Below are 18,946 nucleotides of genomic sequence, written 5' to 3'. Positions count from 1 at the left end.
ATGAAAATAAAAGAAAAATAATTATTAACATGTACAGTAGTATTTTGCGATATTTATTAAGAGATACGATAAACTGATTGAGTCATAGAGTCGAGTACTCGAGTGGGTGATAAGAAAATACTTCCTCCGTTTTCATATGATCTACCCATTTTATTAAAATACTACACTCATATATTCAACAAATGGGTAGATCATATAAAAATGGAGGAAGTACCATATTATATGAATATACGATAATGGTTATTCGTATATATGTCCACTAAGTTGATTATACATCTGATGTAGTACATTCAAAGTTTTTGAGTTTTATTTTAAAAATTTTGAGTTTTATTATAAAGTTTTTGAGTTCATTTACTTAAACATTAATCTCAAAAAGTTACATTATAACTCAAAAAAATTACATATAAGCTCAGAAAAATTTAATTTTTGACGTCATAAAACTAAAATGTAATATATAAACTCTATAGAACTCAAAAGCTCATTAATTATGAAGTAGTACATCTGATGTACAATCTTTTTTATCTATGTCGAGGCTAAAAGGTTCAAAAAGATAATAAACCAAACAAACCAAAACAAGCACTCAGTACACCGGATTTACTCTTTTGTAAGGCCGTAATACATTAATGTTATCTACCGTAACTTGTGTAAGACGACCCTGCACGAAACTACGTAAAAACAAAAGAGTACATATATACTCCGTATGAAACAAGGAGTATTGAGTTACTTGGGTTTGAGTGACATCGTCGACGTTTATTTTTGCCGGCAAATCTTCAGGTTTATCGTCGGAATCGCTTAGAAACTGCATATCAGTAGAAACAGTAGGTTGCAAGGGCATTTCTGGTAAAGCCAAAAAACTTTGGGAATGCGTGAGTGAAGGTAAACAACATGATTGTTGAATCCATGAATTTGATACGACGTCGTATTCTTCGTCATCGTAGAACATCTTGTTTACTAGCTTACAGTTAGTTGATAAGTTTTAAGAAAGTATAATGTTTCTAATTGGTCTTCTTTGCGAGTTTGTTTGGGACGTAATAATTCTAATAAATAGCGCGGGAATGAGTGGCCATTTATTTATAGGGTAATTTTCTTATACGATGATTTTATATTAAATTATTCACGGATATAAAGTGTCACAAATATCATTAAAAGATGCACAGAAAAACATTAAAAAAACCATGTTTATTATTTATTAAACACGAAAATAATCTGACGATAAATTATTATGAGACGTCTCATACAACAACTTGTGTTAACTATATAACCCAATGAAAGAGGCCTACAAATGAAATTTATTGATTTTGTTTTTGTTTTTATGCCAATGTTGTGGCTACCCCGTACACCATACATATATGCGGTTCTATATAACTAGTAAACTAACCACGGTTTCTGTTAAACTTGTGTTACCATTGAAAGAGTACTATAATTATATGGTATTGAGTTTCACTACCATCATACATCCATACTCACAAGTCACACGAAAGATTTTAATAATATAATTAATATAACTTTAGTAAAATATTTTAATGTTAGTATGACGAAACCTAAACTTAGTGCGAGTGTGCAACCGAGTGACCCTGCTATATTTCTTTTTGTATATCATGGTTAAGACATTTATATACGGAGTATGTCCGAAATTGATTTATTTTTGATATTTGACCCGACATTGTAAAACATAGAGACAACATTGACAGGAAGTAGTAACATTACATTTCTCAAAGAATTTTAGCTTAAAATCATTCACAAACTACTCTTCTCGATGTTCCAGTGAATAGTTTACACTTACTTTACTTAATGAGGAGAAAATAAACCAAGTGTAAACTATTGACGGAAACGAAAGTATATGATTTAACAAAATGTGTGATGTCATGAGTTGTCCCATTATCTGTAAAGTTAATGTATTATACAACTGGTTTTATACTTTTATATACAACTTATTTAATATAGTTGAGCTTTGTTATAAAGTTATCGAGCTCTACTAACAAAATTATCGAACTATAATACAAAGTTATTGAGCTTAACAGAATAATTATTAAGCTCAATAACTTTGCAAAATAACTCAATAACTTGTAAAATAGCTCAACAACTTTGTTTAAAAGCTCAACAACTTTGAGGCGGTTGTACAATACTACTATACAATTGGTTGTAGGATAGTATTTGTGTTATCTGTATGTAACTCATGTGCATGAGACTACGTCGAATTATATTGGAGAGCGTTGGTTAGTCTATTTATGCGGCACAACTGAGATATCATTGCATACTTAATAGTTACATGCGATTGCGATTTAACTTCATTTGTCAAGGAATGTATATGCTATTTTGTCTATTTCTGCATGCATGTTTTACTTTTGAAGTGGCGTAATCTAAGGACTTCCAAAATCAACGAGTCTGGCTACAGACGGTCTGAAATAAGACGGATTAAATAATCAATATTATAACTATCAATTAAATAATATAATTAAAGTTATAACTAAAGTTGTCGCTTTTTACCCTGAAAATGACGGTAATATTTTATCAGAAAATATTAACATTTTATCGTAAAATGACTACATTTGGTCCATCTTATTTCAGACGGGAAATAACCCGTCTGAAATAAGAATTTGCGATCCAAGACATAAAGATCAGAATTGTATATTCCAGAGCTTATTTCGTAACACGTCCGTCGCAAAGTTTAGAAAATGAAGTTGCTAGCCTCTTAATAATCTTAAATGACTACATGTTACCGGTGCGCAGTGCGCCGGTTCCGATTCGAAACTCGTATGCTAGCAATCATTGTTGTCAGAATCGTGATTCGATCCAACGATTCTACAATTTTACGATCCAAAAATGCTTGACCGATCTGGATCCTACGATTCTATATAGTTGTAGAATCTTACGATCCTATTAATTTGAAAATTTCTACTTGAGTTTGTATGACAATGTTAGGGCGTTAACAAGTGGTGTCGGAATTTGATACCATCCTTTCACCTTAATTGGTAGAACCCATCGTATACTACTTAATAAAGAGAAAGTAATTAAGGTGCCATGCATCACAAATATCTACGGAGTATTAAATAATGATCAAACAGTTAAGTATTATACGTTTTTTGAACTGTTATTTACCGAATAATTTAGAATAATATAACTGGATTAAAAACATAAGAAATGCAACTCCTCGTTCTATTCAACTAAGTCGATGTACCTCAAAAGTTATTTCTATAAGTTTTATTTATTTCATGCTCTTAGTTACTCGGTATTTCTTAACGATTTTATTTCAAATATATGTAAGTGGATAAATTTTTATAATGTGTGCAAGTATTTTTTCAATTTCTAATTAAATATTTTATTGTTCCTCTTTGTGCGTTAAAATAATTCTCTTTACGGATAAGCTATTGCACTTATTCATACAAAGTTTTTGAGGAGAGAACTAGGGTTGTGTTTTGGCGTATAGTTGCACGATATTTATGCGCGAGCAGCGGGCTTTCCTTACATCAATTGCTATGTTTGATTTGTATTGACGTCAATCATCAATATTGAATATTGCAAGCAGCATGTCTCATATTTTTGTTGGCATCAACTATCTCCACTAAATTCCAAATAGTTTGGGATATATAAGTATATGTTGCGTAAATATCAAGATCATCACTAACTTCCAAATTTTATGAGATACTCCCTCTTATTCACTATATTCTTCCCCTTTCCTTTTTGCACAAGAATAAGAAAGTGAATTTGGACCACACAAAACACACTACCCACATGCAATTTAATTTGGACCACACAAATCAACCAAAAAAAAAGGAAATAGGGAAGAAAACCCGAATAATCCGAATAAGGAAATAGGGAAGAATATAGTGAATAAGAGGGAGTATTGACGACTCCAATAATTGGATTTACCAAAAAAATGACTCTTTTGAGGATAGTAAATATTTATGTGTTTTCGTATGGGACTTTATAAATACTCCGACCATCCTAGTTATTTATCAATCTTTAATCGAAGAGAGTATGTTTTAGTGTATAATCTATTAGCTATATCTAGCAAATTCTACTATCTAAAAGTTAATAACTCTACAAATCCCAACCACCACTACATCATGATTCCTAGTTGTTATATCAGATGCATGTGAGAAAGATAAATAAAGCGTACAGAATAAACAAGAGAAAAGACAAACAAATTTACGTGGTTCACCATCGATGTGATAACTAGTTAACTACGTACCAGTGGTGGAGTTAGGGGGCTAGCAGGGGCATTCTCCCGCCGGGTGATTGAGATTTTCGAAATTTTTAGTTAAATTTTCAAGAAAATAAAAAATAAAAAATCGAGTGTACCGTATATTATTACCTATCCACCTCTCCTAAAATTGTTCGCTTCTCAAGCTCAAATACTGGCTACACCACTACGTCCACCGCCGAAGGAAAGATGTTTTATTATTATTGAGAAGTTACAGTCTTACCGATTTCGCATTCAATTACAAAAGTTATGAAAACAATAAAGATTAAAACTTTAAACTAAACTAATGATAAACTAAACAAACATAATAATGATGTAAATAAGTATGAGAAAGAGAGAAAGAGGAGAAATTGATACTATAGGAGGAAACATTGCATAGATAAGGCAGATTAAGTCTTCTAAATCCAAAAGATCGAATCTTGAAGTGAATTAAACCTACTACGAAGTACTAACTAATTTAAAGAGAGTATTTTTGGGATCCTAAACCCTAAAATAAAATCTAAAATGCAGCTCTCCTACTTCGGTGGGTCTTTTTTAAGACGTTATGAAGTTAAAACATCCTCCCTTTTTATTTTAATATTGTTTAAATCGATTTTGAGTATGTCTTAACTTAAGACTGTTTGAAACAAGAATTTGTGCTACTATTCTACCTTATTTGTCCTTTCTTTGTTTTTTTCTATGGGAAGGGCAAGATTGGTATTTTCCTACAGATAATTAAACACCGGATGTTTAAGAGCAGTACCAAATATCCGACAGATAATATAAATTCGAACATGAGATTTATCTAATGTCCACTATAATTCTATCCTAACCACTAAGTTAAGACATTTTGAGTAAGGACACACGTTAATAAGCTCATTAAAGAAACATTGTTGAGGATATATCATGAAAAGTTGATGTATAAACTCATATTAACAATAACTACTGAAATGATCTTGAAAATATTTCTTTAATTAGCTTATTAACATGTGCAAGGGCACATCTTACACGTGTTAGAAAAAGCAATACAACTTATAATATTGAGACATTTTATATATCGTTGTTAGAAAAAATTATACAACTAATATTGAGACATTTTATATCACCTAAGCAATCAAATTTGAATAAAGGCCCCTATACAATAACCCTAACAACTTATTTGATGCAGGAGCTAAGGCTATGGATCCCTCATTTTGTTATCAAGCAAACATCTCAAATGAGAGTCCAAACATTCATCTTATTCAGTTGCAAATTCAAGGGGAAAATGAACAAAGCTCCAAAACCTGATCCAATAGTTTCATCTTTTCATGCCCAAATTCAAATACTCATATGTGGAGTTTTACATGGTCAAAATTTGTATTTTTTATATGGTTCAAATCTAGAAGAAATCCTCTTTCATATGGATTTGGAATCAACAAGTTTCAATAAGTAGATTTGTCACAATCGAGCTTCAAAGACTGGCACGCAGAATGCAATCCATTTCTTGTGAAATGACCTGTCAATATTTAAAGTTGAATAACTCAGGATTTACAAATGATTTTTGGGTAGTGCTTTTTGGAGATGAAAGCTAACATCATTAGCTTTCATTTGATGTATCTTGGACATTTTTAATCAATCTGAGCTAAGAGATATGAATTTTCAAAGCCGCCGATGTTGCACAGGAAGAATGCTGAACATTTAAGAAATGACCTGTTGTCACTAAAACACAAATATCTGGAAGTTCTAGGCCACTTCTAGGGTTAATTCTTTTGGTAAAAGCAAACATCCATAAATTTAAAATGAGCCATCATGGGTCTTGATCTTCATCCTGAGCTAAGAGTTGTGCTGCCTGCAAAATCTGTCTGGATTCTAAAATATCATAGTGATGTCTGTTTCATACTTGTGTTCAACAAGGGTTGTCAAGTCTATTTGTCATGTCTTAAATGGCACGTCCAGGATTGTAATATGATCCTTATATCCCAAGTGTGTGAACATCATAAGGTAGGTAGAGGAGACCTTTTGGGCAAAAGAAAGCAACCAAAAGATGCTAACAACTTTAAGGGTGTGTTTGGATTGAGGTATTTGGAGGGAAAAGAAAGGGAGGGAAAGTAGGTGATTTAAAATCCCTTGTTTGGATAGCAAATAAGGGATGAGGGAAATGGAGGGGGAGAGATTTAAAGGGATCAATTTTCCCTCCTTTAAGGCAAATCAAAATCTCTCTATAAGAGGCAAGATTTGGAAAGAAATGGTATCCAAACACCCACATCCCATTTGCCCTCCCCTTCTCTTCCCTCCTTCCCCCTCCCCTTCCTTTCTCTCCATTTTTCTTATCCAAACACACCCTAAGTGGTCCAAGGAAAGCGACAGCTTGTTCTTATCTTTCTCTTGCCTCCTCTTTACTGGATTAAGGCGAGGATCTATTCACTAGCTAGTCTAAATGAATCTACTCGTAGCAAACAACCACAAACAATCCTTTACTGCTTATAAGTGTGCTTCCGTTAAAGCATCTCTATACACTCACAAGTTTGCTACTAAATGTACTCCGTATATTTTTAGAATGTGTATGGAGCATTTCAAAGGAAAGGGGACTGAGGCAGGGGATCCAATTTGTTTCTTGATTTTTAGAATGTGAAACAAGACAAAACAACAACTCTTTCTTGTCCTCAAGTCACTACAAATCAGCCCCTTTACTGTATTTGTCTTATTTTACTTTTAAATTCATCAACCCTTAGATAATATAACGTAGAGTGGTTGATAATCAATGGTTAGAACTCTTCTTAGGGTTTAAGACTTGCATCATGTAATGCTCTTTATAAAGAGCCCTTGGTTCATTGTAATAATCAGATTTGATAAATTGAAAAAAAACTTGAGATTGAATCTCTTTTATCTTTAACATGTGCTTTGCTTAGTTGAATCCTTCAACAATCTGTGCTTTGCTTGATTGTTGAGTTAGTCCTGTTGAGTGTGCTTGTCCCTTACTTAGTACATTCCTTCAGGATTAACATTACTGTTCTTATACTTAATATGTGTAACACCCCACGAGATTAAGAGGAGAGTTGTCCCACATCGGGAAAATAAGAAACTTGTGATATGTTTATAAGAATTTCTACCCAACACTTAGTAACAAGACCTGTGCTTTTAGGTTTAAGTGAGGACAAACAATGGGCCAAAAGGCGCATATCCTATCTTATTAGGGCTGGGGTTGCTTTACAGCAGTGGTCGGTCGAGTTGTTAGTCAAGACTGAGATTATATTCTGTGCTCTGCTTGTAATTTCCGTCCCTCTATCCAAACTTCAGTTCTTAGCTTGCCAAAGGAATTGAAGCGAACGCGTTAGTGTTGATTTGTTGTCAATTTTGTAGCTAGAATTGCATGAGATGAACAAATTAATCCTAGATTCCTAGATAACCTGTACTGATACTCTTAGTAAGATATCTTTTCGTATTACATGATTATTCAATTCCTTTGAAATTTGAATATAATTTCCGTCCCTCTCTCAAAACTTCACATTTAAAACTCTTTTTTTTTCTCCGTATTTACATATTATTTTTTATATAAAATATTTTATTATCATATTACAATTTTGTATATATTTTACGGAATTACTTTTTTCACATACGAATTTTACTCTCTCACATACATTTTTTCATAAATTTCCCATCTAATACCCCTCTCACCTAAAACCTAATAAATTAACTCTTCTATCAACTCTTTCGTAAAACATAATCTAATTACTCAAAAAACACAACAATGGATCGTCAATTCGTCATTTTCCATTAATGAAGTAATTTTCTTGTTTATCAATCATTAATATTACTTATTAAATTTTATTTAATTAATTTATTGTTTGTTATAGATGAAATAAGTGTTTGTAGCGTTTTATTTAATTAATCAAATTAGGGTTGATGGGGTTTCAATTCGCGATGGCGGTACATGAATATTACCTAACAATCTGTAAAATCTTCATTATTGTTCCATATATACTGTTAATGTCTCAAAAAACTGTTCCAGAATATAAGAGATGCATGCCTCACCGTCATCGTCAAGTAAAAACAATATCCAATAGTTTAATATACTACATAAAAAAAAAAGGAGGCAGACTTCTATGAGAAACATGTGGACAAATACTAAGAACACTTTGTGATTGATTGGCGGAAATACCCAGTTTCTTTTTACTCATTTTCTTATTAAATGAAAGATCCAAATATGTTGGATGCAAATATTGCTTATGAATTTGGTAAAATTGTACTGCACCCTCAAATCCAATGTTCGTAGGGAAGGACAATTTGCTATTAACATGCCACCAATCTGGCTAACTTAAAGGTACGTTTGATAAGAGAGTTGGTGCGAGTTCGTGGTGGCCGGTCAAAGGAGGTCGGAGCAGGGGTACTCCTCAGGGAGAGTAGGCCGGTTGATGGGCAGGGAAAGGAAGACGTGGGTAATAGGTTTTGAATGTGGGAGATGAAAAAAAATGACAAGGGTAGAATCGTAAAAATCGTATATGAAATAGTAAAATCCGTATATGAAAAAACACATCCCATATTTTATATATTTTAACTTTACATAGTTAAACATAAAACATTTGACTATTTCAGTGAGGAGTATACATTTCTCTTTCAACAGTCAACGCACAACTCTCATCATCACCATCTCCATCTCCAAAACCCATAAAATCTTACCCAAAAAAAATGGTCGGGTCAACCAACGACCCGGCACCTCAACACTCCGACCAAATCCTAATCACAAAACTCACCACCCTCCGCAACCTTTTACAAAAACCCGATACGGAACCGATCCGAATAGTCTGCATCGGAGCAGGCGCATGGGGCAGCGTCTTCACCGCAATGCTCCAAGACACATACGGTCACCTCCGCCACCTCATCAACCTCCGCATATGGCGGCGCGAACGGCGATCCGTCGATCGCGCCACCGCCGAACACCTCTTCGACGTCATCAACTCTCGCGAAGACGTCCTTCGCCGTCTCCTCCGTCGCTGCGCTTATCTCAAATACGTCGAAGCGCGACTCGGCGATCGCACATTGTTCGCCGACGAGATTTTGAAAGACGGATTTTGTTTGAATATGATTGATACACCGATTTGTCCTCTTAAGGTTGTTACTAATTTGCAGGAAGCGGTTTGGGATGCGGACATTGTTATTAATGGATTACCTAGCACGGAGACGAAAGCGGTTTTCGAGGAAATTAGTTTGTATTGGAAAGAACGGAGGAGTTTTCCGGTGATTATTTCGCTTTCGAAAGGAATTGAAGCGGAATTGGAGCCGGTTCCTAGGATTATTACTCCTACTCAATTGATTCATCGCGTTAGTAAGATATTTTTCGCTTTCGCTTTTGTGTTGATTTGTTAGTCAATTTTGTAGCATACCGTTAGTAAGATATTTTTCGCTTCCGCTTTTGTGTTGATTTGTTGTTAATTTTGTAGCTTGTTTGAAAGATGAGGTAATTGTATCAATTGTACGAGACGAACAAAATTGAGCTTTGATGAACTGTAATAATGCAGTTAGCGAGATTACTTTCCCTTCTTTTGTGATAATTTGTTGCGGAATTTGTGGTTAATTTTGCGTTTGACGAGTAATTGAGTAAATTATGTATGGTGAACAAAATTACGCCTTGTTTAATTGAAATGCTGCTACTGTTTTGGTATAATACTCTGTATTTGTTTGTTACATTTCCGTTTAATTGAAATGCTGCTACTGTTTTGGTATAATACTCTGTATTTGTTTGTTACATTTCCATTGATTTGTTGTGAAATTTGGAGCTAGTCTTGCATGAGCTGAACAAAATTAAGCCTAGTTAAACTGCAATGATGCTGTTAGTAGGATATTTTTTCGCTTTTTTTGTGTTGATTTGTTGTCAATTTTGTAGGTAATGCTTGCATGAGATGACTTAATTGTATGATATGAACAAAATTAAGAAATGATGCCGGTTAGTAAGATATAATTTTGCTACTTTAGTTGTGAAATTTGTAGCTAGTCGTTGATGAAACAACTTGATTGTATGATACTTAAGCCTCGTTGAACTGTAGTAATATGGTTAGTATAATATCTTTTCATTACTCTTGTTGTGATTTGTTGTGAAATTTGTAGTGTTGCATGAGACGAGTTGATTGTATAAATTGAACAAATTAAGCCTCGTTAAACTGTAATTGTGGTGTTGTAAGATTTCTTATCGCTCCTTTTATTTTGATTTGTTGTGGAATTTGTAGCTAATCTTGCACGAGAGGAGATAGCACTCATAGAAGTATTAATCCTCGTTGAACTTTGATGCTACTGCCTTTTTTTTTTTTAATTTAAATATAGATGTTAACTTTTGCGGGAATCTTTGCCCTTCTTTGTTCTGTACTTTTGTGACATTTCTAATTGTGGACATCTTGAAGTTTATAGCTTGTCTGATGAGACTACTTAATTGTGTGAGATGAACATAATTAAGCCTTTTTAGTCCCACTAATGCCGTTTTGTTTATGTACATGTGGACATCTAGAAATTCTTGTACGGAACTTTTTAAGTGCTGTATAGTTTCCGCTACATATAATTAGATAAGAAATATCAAATACCCATTAAAGAGCATTGAGGTTTTCTAAGTGGATGATTCTCCACATATTCACTAGTTACTTTTAGTGTGGAATCTTTGCTTTGCTTTGTGACATATTATGTGATTAATAGCATGTAGGTTTAGTGGAAATTAGATTTTAACTAGGAGTCTTTGCTCTTCTTCGCTTTGTGACGTTTCTAATTTTGGACAGCTTGGTAGCTAGTGTTAGATGAGACAGCTTTATTGTATGTGATAAGCCTTTTAGTTTGTGCAATGCCGTTTTTCGAATGTACATGCTCACTGGTTAACTTTTACTTTGAGCCTTTGCGTTCCTTCGTGACATATTATGTGATTGTCCAGTAGTGGAATTTGGGTTGGATTAATAGGATGTATTATTAGTGGAAATGGGCATAGGTTGAAATTTCTAAAATCTAATTATGAATATCTAAATTTATCATTAAGAATCTTGTCCCCCTCGTTTGATGTTAAAAACAGTAGTCTAAATAGAAATTACGATTTCTTGAAATGGACGAAAATTTTCTTCTGTCTTGTCAATGTTTAAATCGTGTTAAGTTTGAAAGTTTGGGAATGTGATTATTTTTGGACTTGGAATGTGATGAATTGCAGCTGGAGTTCCTATGGAAAACATTTTATACCTAGGAGGACCGAATATTGCGTCCGAGGTTTACAACAAGGAATATGCAAATGCCAGAATTTGTGGCTCGGAGAAATGGAGGAAGCCTCTAGCATTGTTTATGAGACAGCCACATTTCATTGTGTGGGATAATGGGGACCTTGTCACTCATGAAGTTATGGGTGGCTTGAAGAATGTCTATGCCATTGGAGCGGGTAAGTTTCTTAATTCTTAATGTGTGGAGATTTGCAATTCTCAGTAATATGGGTTTGAGACTTTGAGTTTTTTTTTTCTTTGGATTCCTATGTAATTAAAAGTATGCAATTTCTTCGATGAGAAAAGTAGATAAGGAGACGGGTGTACGACACTCAGTATGATTTGTTAGTGGTTTTTAGCCTTGTGTTTCAGATATCTCCTCAGTTAATGATATCTTTAAATATTTCAGATTAACAATCTAACTTTTGTTTGACAAGGCTCCGTTTCCTCATTACAAGAAAGAACCTCGGGTGTGAAAATTAGTGTCACTGTGAATCTGACATTTGGGATGTGTCATGTGTAACATAGGTTGGGTGGTTTGGAGGTCCTGTGAATTTGATTGCGAACCTTAATTAACCACCATATTAAATCTATGAGCGAAGGAATGTAAGAATATTTATCTAATATATGACCTGGCTAGTGTGCACTTATTTGGTAAAGTCAGCTAGGTAAGTGTTAATTTTGTAGTGGTGAGTGACAGTGTGTTCAGCATATGCTATATTGCTATTCCCTAATCATAGTCATGTGACCAGAGTTCCTACTTCCTACTCTGTGTAACGTAGGTTGGGTGGTCTGGGGCTACTCACAGTCATGTATCATGTTTTCTTGCTTAGTCTTCAGACTCTGTGAGTAGCTCTCGTGATATTTTCGATCATGATCTTGGAATCGCTCGTCGCACCTAATATTCTCACGATTACCTTCAAAATCATTATAGACAGGTCAAGACGTAGTGTCTCGTCTAGATTTAATACCTCTTGTAGCATACTATTTGCACTACACTACGTTGTTTAAAGACGTGAATATCTTTGTTTTGTGGCTCATGTTGAGAAACTATGTCGTTTCATCTTCAAAAGCGATAGTAATTTTTTTGCTGATAGTGAGATTATGCACAAAAAATATTACTCCGTAAAAATAATTAGTCGCCATAAAGGCACATATTTATAATTCATAAATCCAAGCAGGATATAAATTCCCAGCCAATTTGGCAGAAAACTGTCAGGTAGTCCACAATGCTCTGTAATTCAAGCAGTTTTAGCTGTCTTAGAATATAATTCCCTACAAGGCTACAACCATGCACTAGCTAGGTTTTTATGTTGCAGGCTATTGCAGCATGTAAGTTTGATCCTCATGTAAAAATGTCTGTGCCTTGTTTATATATAAGTTTGCATTAAATAAGTAGTTAACCTCCTTTTCACCGTGCTCTTCTGGGTTTTCAAAAGAATTTAGTGGAATTTTGTAAAATGGAAAGAACATGAAGAAATAGGAGTATTATCCTTATAAAATAGGAAGAAAACTATCCTGCAGTCTTTTATGCTTTTGTGACTGGAGACATTTTAGTTGTCTTACAATATAGTTTCCATTTCCATTTATAGTGGACTCAAAGATTCATAATTCTTTGATCATGTATTCTGATGGAATACAATATACAATAAAATGACTCACTTTTCAACGCAGTTTCATTTTAGTTATTCGGAAACACCCTTATCTGCATGTTGTTTGGTTAAGGCTGCATACATCTGACTCCCTTATCCCGCAAATTGCAGTATCCCTTGAGGTACTGTGATAATGTCGTCGTTGCTATTTAAAATATTGTTAACCTCCATCCATGTACTAGCTGGGTTTTTATGTTCCAACATGTAGAGTTTGTTCCTCTTATGTTAATGTGTCCATTTCTTGCCTTCCATTTTTTTTTTCCAAATTACTTGTCCTCTCGTAGTCTCGTGTAAGAAAGGAAGACGTCCAAACTCCATATCAACATAATTTGCAAGTCAGAGTATATGGTGATAATTTCAAATATTCTCATAAAAATGACCCCTAATCAAACTGAGAAAAGTGGAATGGTTGGAATAAGTTTTCTAAAATCCAGATATTTTCATTTCTGTTTTCATCTTGCTTATTCAGGAATGGTAGCAGCGTTAACCAATGAGAGTGCAACAAGCAAATCTGTATATTTTGCGCATTGCACTTCAGAGATGATATTCATTACCCATCTTTTGACGGAAGAACCAGAAAGGCTTGCAGGCCCTTTGCTTGCTGATACATATGTGACTTTACTGAAAGGTAGAAATGCTTGGTATGGGCAAATGCTAGCCAAGGGTGCCTTAAGCCTTGACATGGGTGACAGCATCAAAGGCAAGGGTATGATACAGGTAATATAGACAAAACCTGCACTAGTCTCCTATATTAAAAAAATGATAAAGACTCAACCAAAAGAGTCTCCCCCCTATACTTGTATTCTTACAACATGTTTAGCTTCCGTTTATAGGAGTAATTTCTGGGAGCTTCCCATTTTAGTACCTGCAGTTGTTTAATAAGAACAAACATTCCTAGTTTAATAAGCATATCCGAGATGTGTTTAAACCCAACACTTGGTGTGTCTCTTGGTGCGCCTAAGTGCACCTTATAGATAAAGTACACTACTATGCAAATTCCATATATCTTCTCTAGTTCTTGTATTATGCTCTTCTCTTTGCCATATTATCACGAGATTTTTCTCCTTTATGTGTAGTACAAATTTTGTTTGCGAAATTTGTGTGCGTCCTTGCTCCTTGGCATGACAATCTCTAGTTGCCTCGTCGCGCCTCACATCTTTTGAAGCCAAGGAAACCTTGGTCATATGTTTGGACCACCTAGGCCCCAATCTGGGCTTGCTGTGCTTTGTGTATTTGCCATGCCTACTTGATGTAATCATATATACAATGGCACTATACAATAGCTTTGACATTTGAGCTACCATGTATTCCCCTTCAACCCATTTATATTGTCCCGTTTGACTGTGATAATCAATATTGCTCGTTATTTTCTCACAATATACAATAGCAATGACATTTCTAAAAGAATGATACAATTATAGTTGTTAAGATTAATCAGTCGTGAATTTGTGACAAATTTTGACATTATACCTATGTGTATATTCGGAAAGATTAAAGGGAGGTAGTATATCTTTTTTTTTTTTTTTCTTAATGGTTAATAATGGGGCTTGAGGAGAGTATGGTGACGGAGAGGGCACAATGGAGGGAAATGATACATGTGGATTTTTAGTATTTGATGTTTTTTTTGACATATTTAGTGTTTTTATTTAATTTTTAAAAAAATTTATTTGTTTTCTCTCCTTTATTACACCTTTTTTACCAACCACTTTCTTATATATTTTACTTGGTTTACTTTTAAGGTATTCCGGATCCTTAAATTCTACTTTGGTTTTCAAAATCGTTTTAATCGTTATTCTCGATTTAAATTTCAAGTTTTTTATAAAAAAAATCCGGACTTCGATTTTAAAACCTATAAATTTACCTTGACTTTGTATTATGTTTTGCTCTCCCTTTTGTTTTTCATTTTTCCCTTTTCTATTTTTTTTCGCATTTTGAGGTGTGTTACCCATGAACGGTTCTAAATGATGATTCATGTCAGCCGACCCCAAATCTTGTTGGGATTAAGGCTCTAATGTTGTTGTTGTTGTTGTTGTTGTTAATAATGGACCATTATTACTTTAAACGGAGATTTATGAACCATTGTTGTTAATAATGGACCATTGTTCTGTGCAGGGTGTATCTGCCGTGAAAGCATTTTATGAACTTCTGAGTCAACCATCTATCAGTGTCTTGCATCCTGAAGAAAAGAAGCCTGTGGCTCCTGTAGAACTTTGCCCTATCTTGAAGAAACTCTATAGCATACTTATAACTCGGTAAGTACCTCTTCGATGGCTTCCTTTCTTTTCAACCGTGTTTCTTAGTTCATTCTGATTTGCTAACTCTGATAATTCTGAGAGTTTCCACTGATTTCTGTCTTAAGGGAATTCTCCTCAGAGGCTATACTTCAAGCTCTTAGGGATGAAACGACGAATGATCCTCGGGAACGCATTGAAATCGCACAATCTCATGCATTTTACATACCCTCGCTTCTTGGGCAGTAACAGCTTTTCTTGACATGCTTCTGAGAGACTGAGTTTGTAAATAGGCGAGAAAAGCACGGTATGTGTGTTTAGTGAGTGATTCATGTATTCTTTCTTTCTTTCATTCAAGTTTGTGTGAAGTTCGTGCCTTCGTAGAACTTATTACTGCAGTGTAAACTGTTTTTTTTTTTTTTCCCGTTTTCTGGCAGTTGTAATTTGTAGAGAAATTACAGTGTAGAGGTTTGGTAGGATTTTCAACTCTTATCTATCAACTCTAAGCGTTCATTTACCTAAACGTAGAAGAGACAATGGAAGCAGACCATAAGACCACAACGGTGTTTGCTAGGATTTTTTTTGGTGGTTGTATAAAGGGAGCCGCAACGGCCAACAAGAGTAAACATGATATTGACGGGATTTGAACCCAAGTCATGACTGAATATCATCTCTTATGATTTTATCAGTTAAACCATGATGACAAGATTGACAACAGTAGAAAATTAATACCCCCTCTATTTATGTGCCCATTTTATTAATATACTCCCCATATATATATTAGAGAAATTAGTATAGAACCCGTGCTATAGCACGGTAATTTTATAGGGGGTGTTTTTAGAGAGAGGTGTGGATTAATATTATTTGTATAAATTCAATGTAATTTTAATTTAATGTTAAAAGGAGTACTTGATATAACTAACATGAAAGTATACAAAAGTTTACTAACATGAAAGAATAAAGTTACATTATCTGTTTTGAAGTATTAATAAAACTATAATTGTAAATAAGTATTACATGCAACTAATTGATGACATTAATAATAAATTTTAAGTAATTTCAACTCACTTAAAATAAAATTAAAAATTAACATAAAAAATAATATAGAAATATTTCTTCATAAAAATTAACATATATATAAAATAATATAGAAATAGAGTTTAATACTGTAATTACCTAAACATCATATTTTAAATATTATATTTAATAACTTAATAATAGTTTAAGTCTTTGTAGTTAATCCAAGTGACTTAATTTTGTTTAGTACTAACTACTCTCGAGAATGCAAATGAAGTCCATAAAAATTCTCTCATTCTAATTTTTTTTTTTTAAATGACGTGATAGCTTCCTATGACAAGCTGAAATTGATCATTACACGATTCATTCATTGTGTATTTTTTTATTATCAAAGCAAGCATACCCATTTTTTTTCCATCGTAATAATTTATCGACCCTTGCTGAAATTTTGCTGTATATAATTGTGTATTTGCCTATATCATTCTAACATCTAGATTTGCACAAATTCCTTGGGATGTTCAACCTTTACTACACACGTAATTTAATTTGTATTAAACAACAGTTTTTCTAAAAATGTTTGTTTTAATGGTACACGATAAGTTAGCTTAGAAAAAAAAAGTTGACATTTCTTAAGTACCATCATTTATTTATCCTTTTAATTTCTATGAAGAATATATCAATCAAATGTAAAAAAAATGAGTAGGACGTAGATAGACCCGGCAAACGAAACAACCGGGTCAAGTTCGGGACGGGACAATTCAGGTTTTCAAGAATTTGGTTCGAAATGTGGGTCGGGTTGGGTAAGTGGACGGAGATAGGGGGCTAACAGAGTTGAGGGCGGTCGAAAATTTCATTGTTTTAGTTAAAAATTTTCAACTTTTTTCGAGTTTACCTTAAACCATTACCTGTTCGCCCCTACTGAGATTTTTCGCCCCCGCTGGGGTTAATTTCTTGCTCCGCCAATGGGTTGGGTTGTTTTAAGTCAGGTAATTTTCGAATAGGTTATTATCACACTATTAGGAATACAGTCAGTTCCAACAATAAACATTATAACCCCCATTTTTTCCTCATTACAAAATTGAAATTAAATAATTTTACAACCATTATTCTTTATATGCCGTTTTGTATTTTCTATGCACTCCTTTTTTAGTAGAATTGTAAATTAATTATGACTAGAAATATGATTTTAATAATACTACACGTATTAAATTTGGGTTTGGTGATCGATTGGGGCACAAATACTTGTATAGTCAAAAATAATGTATGAGACCGCCGTCTTAAAAACAACATCGTAAAATTGTTTTGCCTAAAGCACGTAATAATTTAAGAGATAATAACATTAAATACAAATTCTTACTTGTGACAGTCACAAGTTATGATGGCTCTCACAAGTCACAGTAGATTAATAATGTTAAAAAGGAAAAGGGAAAAACTCGGTAATTAAGTGAGACATGGGAATCGGATCATAACAGTTCCTCTAATCGGATCAATCTATACAATTGGTTTCTATTCTAGATTTCTATCGGTAAGTCATAACCTAGCTGATGATCAGCCGTGTCGTCAATGCGCCGAGCCGGTGAAATAAGACCCAAACACAGTTCTAAAAAAAGACTTGAAACAAACTAGTGGTTTCTTTGCGGTCGGCTGACACGATTTTCTAGAGGTCAAGTCGTTGATTGAGACGATATTTGTAGTGAAATCAGGTGACGGGCGGGACAGTAATTTCTTCCACCATGGAGGCTTTATCTTCTTGTAGGAATCGCATCATGGAAGCAGGTATAGGATTCTGGAGTTGTGCTAACATCATGAACCTCCTTTGATCGACGTTGTTTCCTTAAACTATGAGGTCGCCTGGCTGCATATGAATACATCAAGGGATCGCGCTCATCCTTAACAGCTTCAACAACCATACTCGTCTTAGCTTCAACAACCATACTCGTCTTTCTCTTCATTATGGGATCAACAATAATGGCGGAGACGAGAAAATCAATTGAAAAATATAGCAAAGCTACAACCAAACTTCTAAAGACTTTAGATATTTAAAATTACGGAAATTTTCTAATTTTTGGTGTGCATTGAATATATAACAACTGAGTGAATAATAAACTTAGATGGAATATATATTTATGTAATTCTATCCAGAGTTACCGGATGAATCCTAAAGACACTAAATTTCTACTTCTCTACTCTCCTATTGATAGTAAAGGATCTATCCACGCAAGATATATTTTTATTTATCGAAAGTCGAGAACAAGACCAAGAAAAAAGGAATTAACTTCCAATATAGAGCTGCTAAATAGAATCTATAAAACATTATTAAAAGGCTAGCCTAAAAAAGCAACGTAGACAATGCCACATGAGATGAAAAAAGCCACGTACGCAATAACAATGTGACTTGACAAACTCATATGACATGGATTATCAATTTATTATATTGCATTAATTTAATTCACTTATTTCCTTTAGAAATCCATCCATATTCCATTAGTTTTAAACTTAATTAACTCAAAAAAATACTACAATAAAAAAATATGCATCTATAAAACATTATTAAAAGGCTAGCCTAAAAAGCCACGTAGACAATGGCACATGAGATGAAAAAAGCCACGTACGCAATAAACTCATATGACATGGATTATCAATTTATTATATTTCATTAATTTAATT

At 33.8% G+C, this 18,946-nt stretch overlaps 1 protein-coding gene across 1 annotated transcript; it reads left to right on the top strand.

The window, feature by feature from the left end:
• The first annotated feature begins 8,774 nt into the window (after window positions 1-8,774).
• Window positions 8,775-15,792, top strand: LOC141598960 (putative glycerol-3-phosphate dehydrogenase [NAD(+)] 1, cytosolic). Its single transcript, XM_074418798.1, has 5 exons — window positions 8,775-9,485; window positions 11,337-11,558; window positions 13,501-13,748; window positions 15,144-15,283; window positions 15,391-15,792. The coding sequence occupies exons 1-5, from the start codon at window positions 8,849-8,851 to the stop codon at window positions 15,509-15,511; spliced, it is 1,368 nt and encodes a 455-aa protein (XP_074274899.1). The 5' UTR covers window positions 8,775-8,848; the 3' UTR covers window positions 15,512-15,792.
• Window positions 15,793-18,946: the final 3,154 nt, after the last annotated feature.

Source organism: Silene latifolia, chromosome 9 (genome assembly GCF_048544455.1).
Source record: "Silene latifolia isolate original U9 population chromosome 9, ASM4854445v1, whole genome shotgun sequence".
In the NCBI taxonomy this organism is placed as follows: domain Eukaryota; kingdom Viridiplantae; phylum Streptophyta; class Magnoliopsida; order Caryophyllales; family Caryophyllaceae; genus Silene; species Silene latifolia.
Note: the sequence above shows the minus strand (reverse complement) of the source record. Positions and strands in the feature narration are given on the sequence as shown.

Bases quoted from the DNA above. Each gene is read 5' to 3' on its own strand.
- LOC141598960 (XM_074418798.1), top strand. From the start codon at position 8,849: ATGGTCGGGTCAACCAACGACCCGGCACCTCAACACTCCGACCAAATC. The intron at 9,486-11,336 runs GTAAGATATTTT...GATGAATTGCAG, and splicing joins TCAATTGATTCATCGCGTTA to CTGGAGTTCCTATGGAAAAC. The intron at 11,559-13,500 runs GTAAGTTTCTTA...TTGCTTATTCAG, and splicing joins TGTCTATGCCATTGGAGCGG to GAATGGTAGCAGCGTTAACC.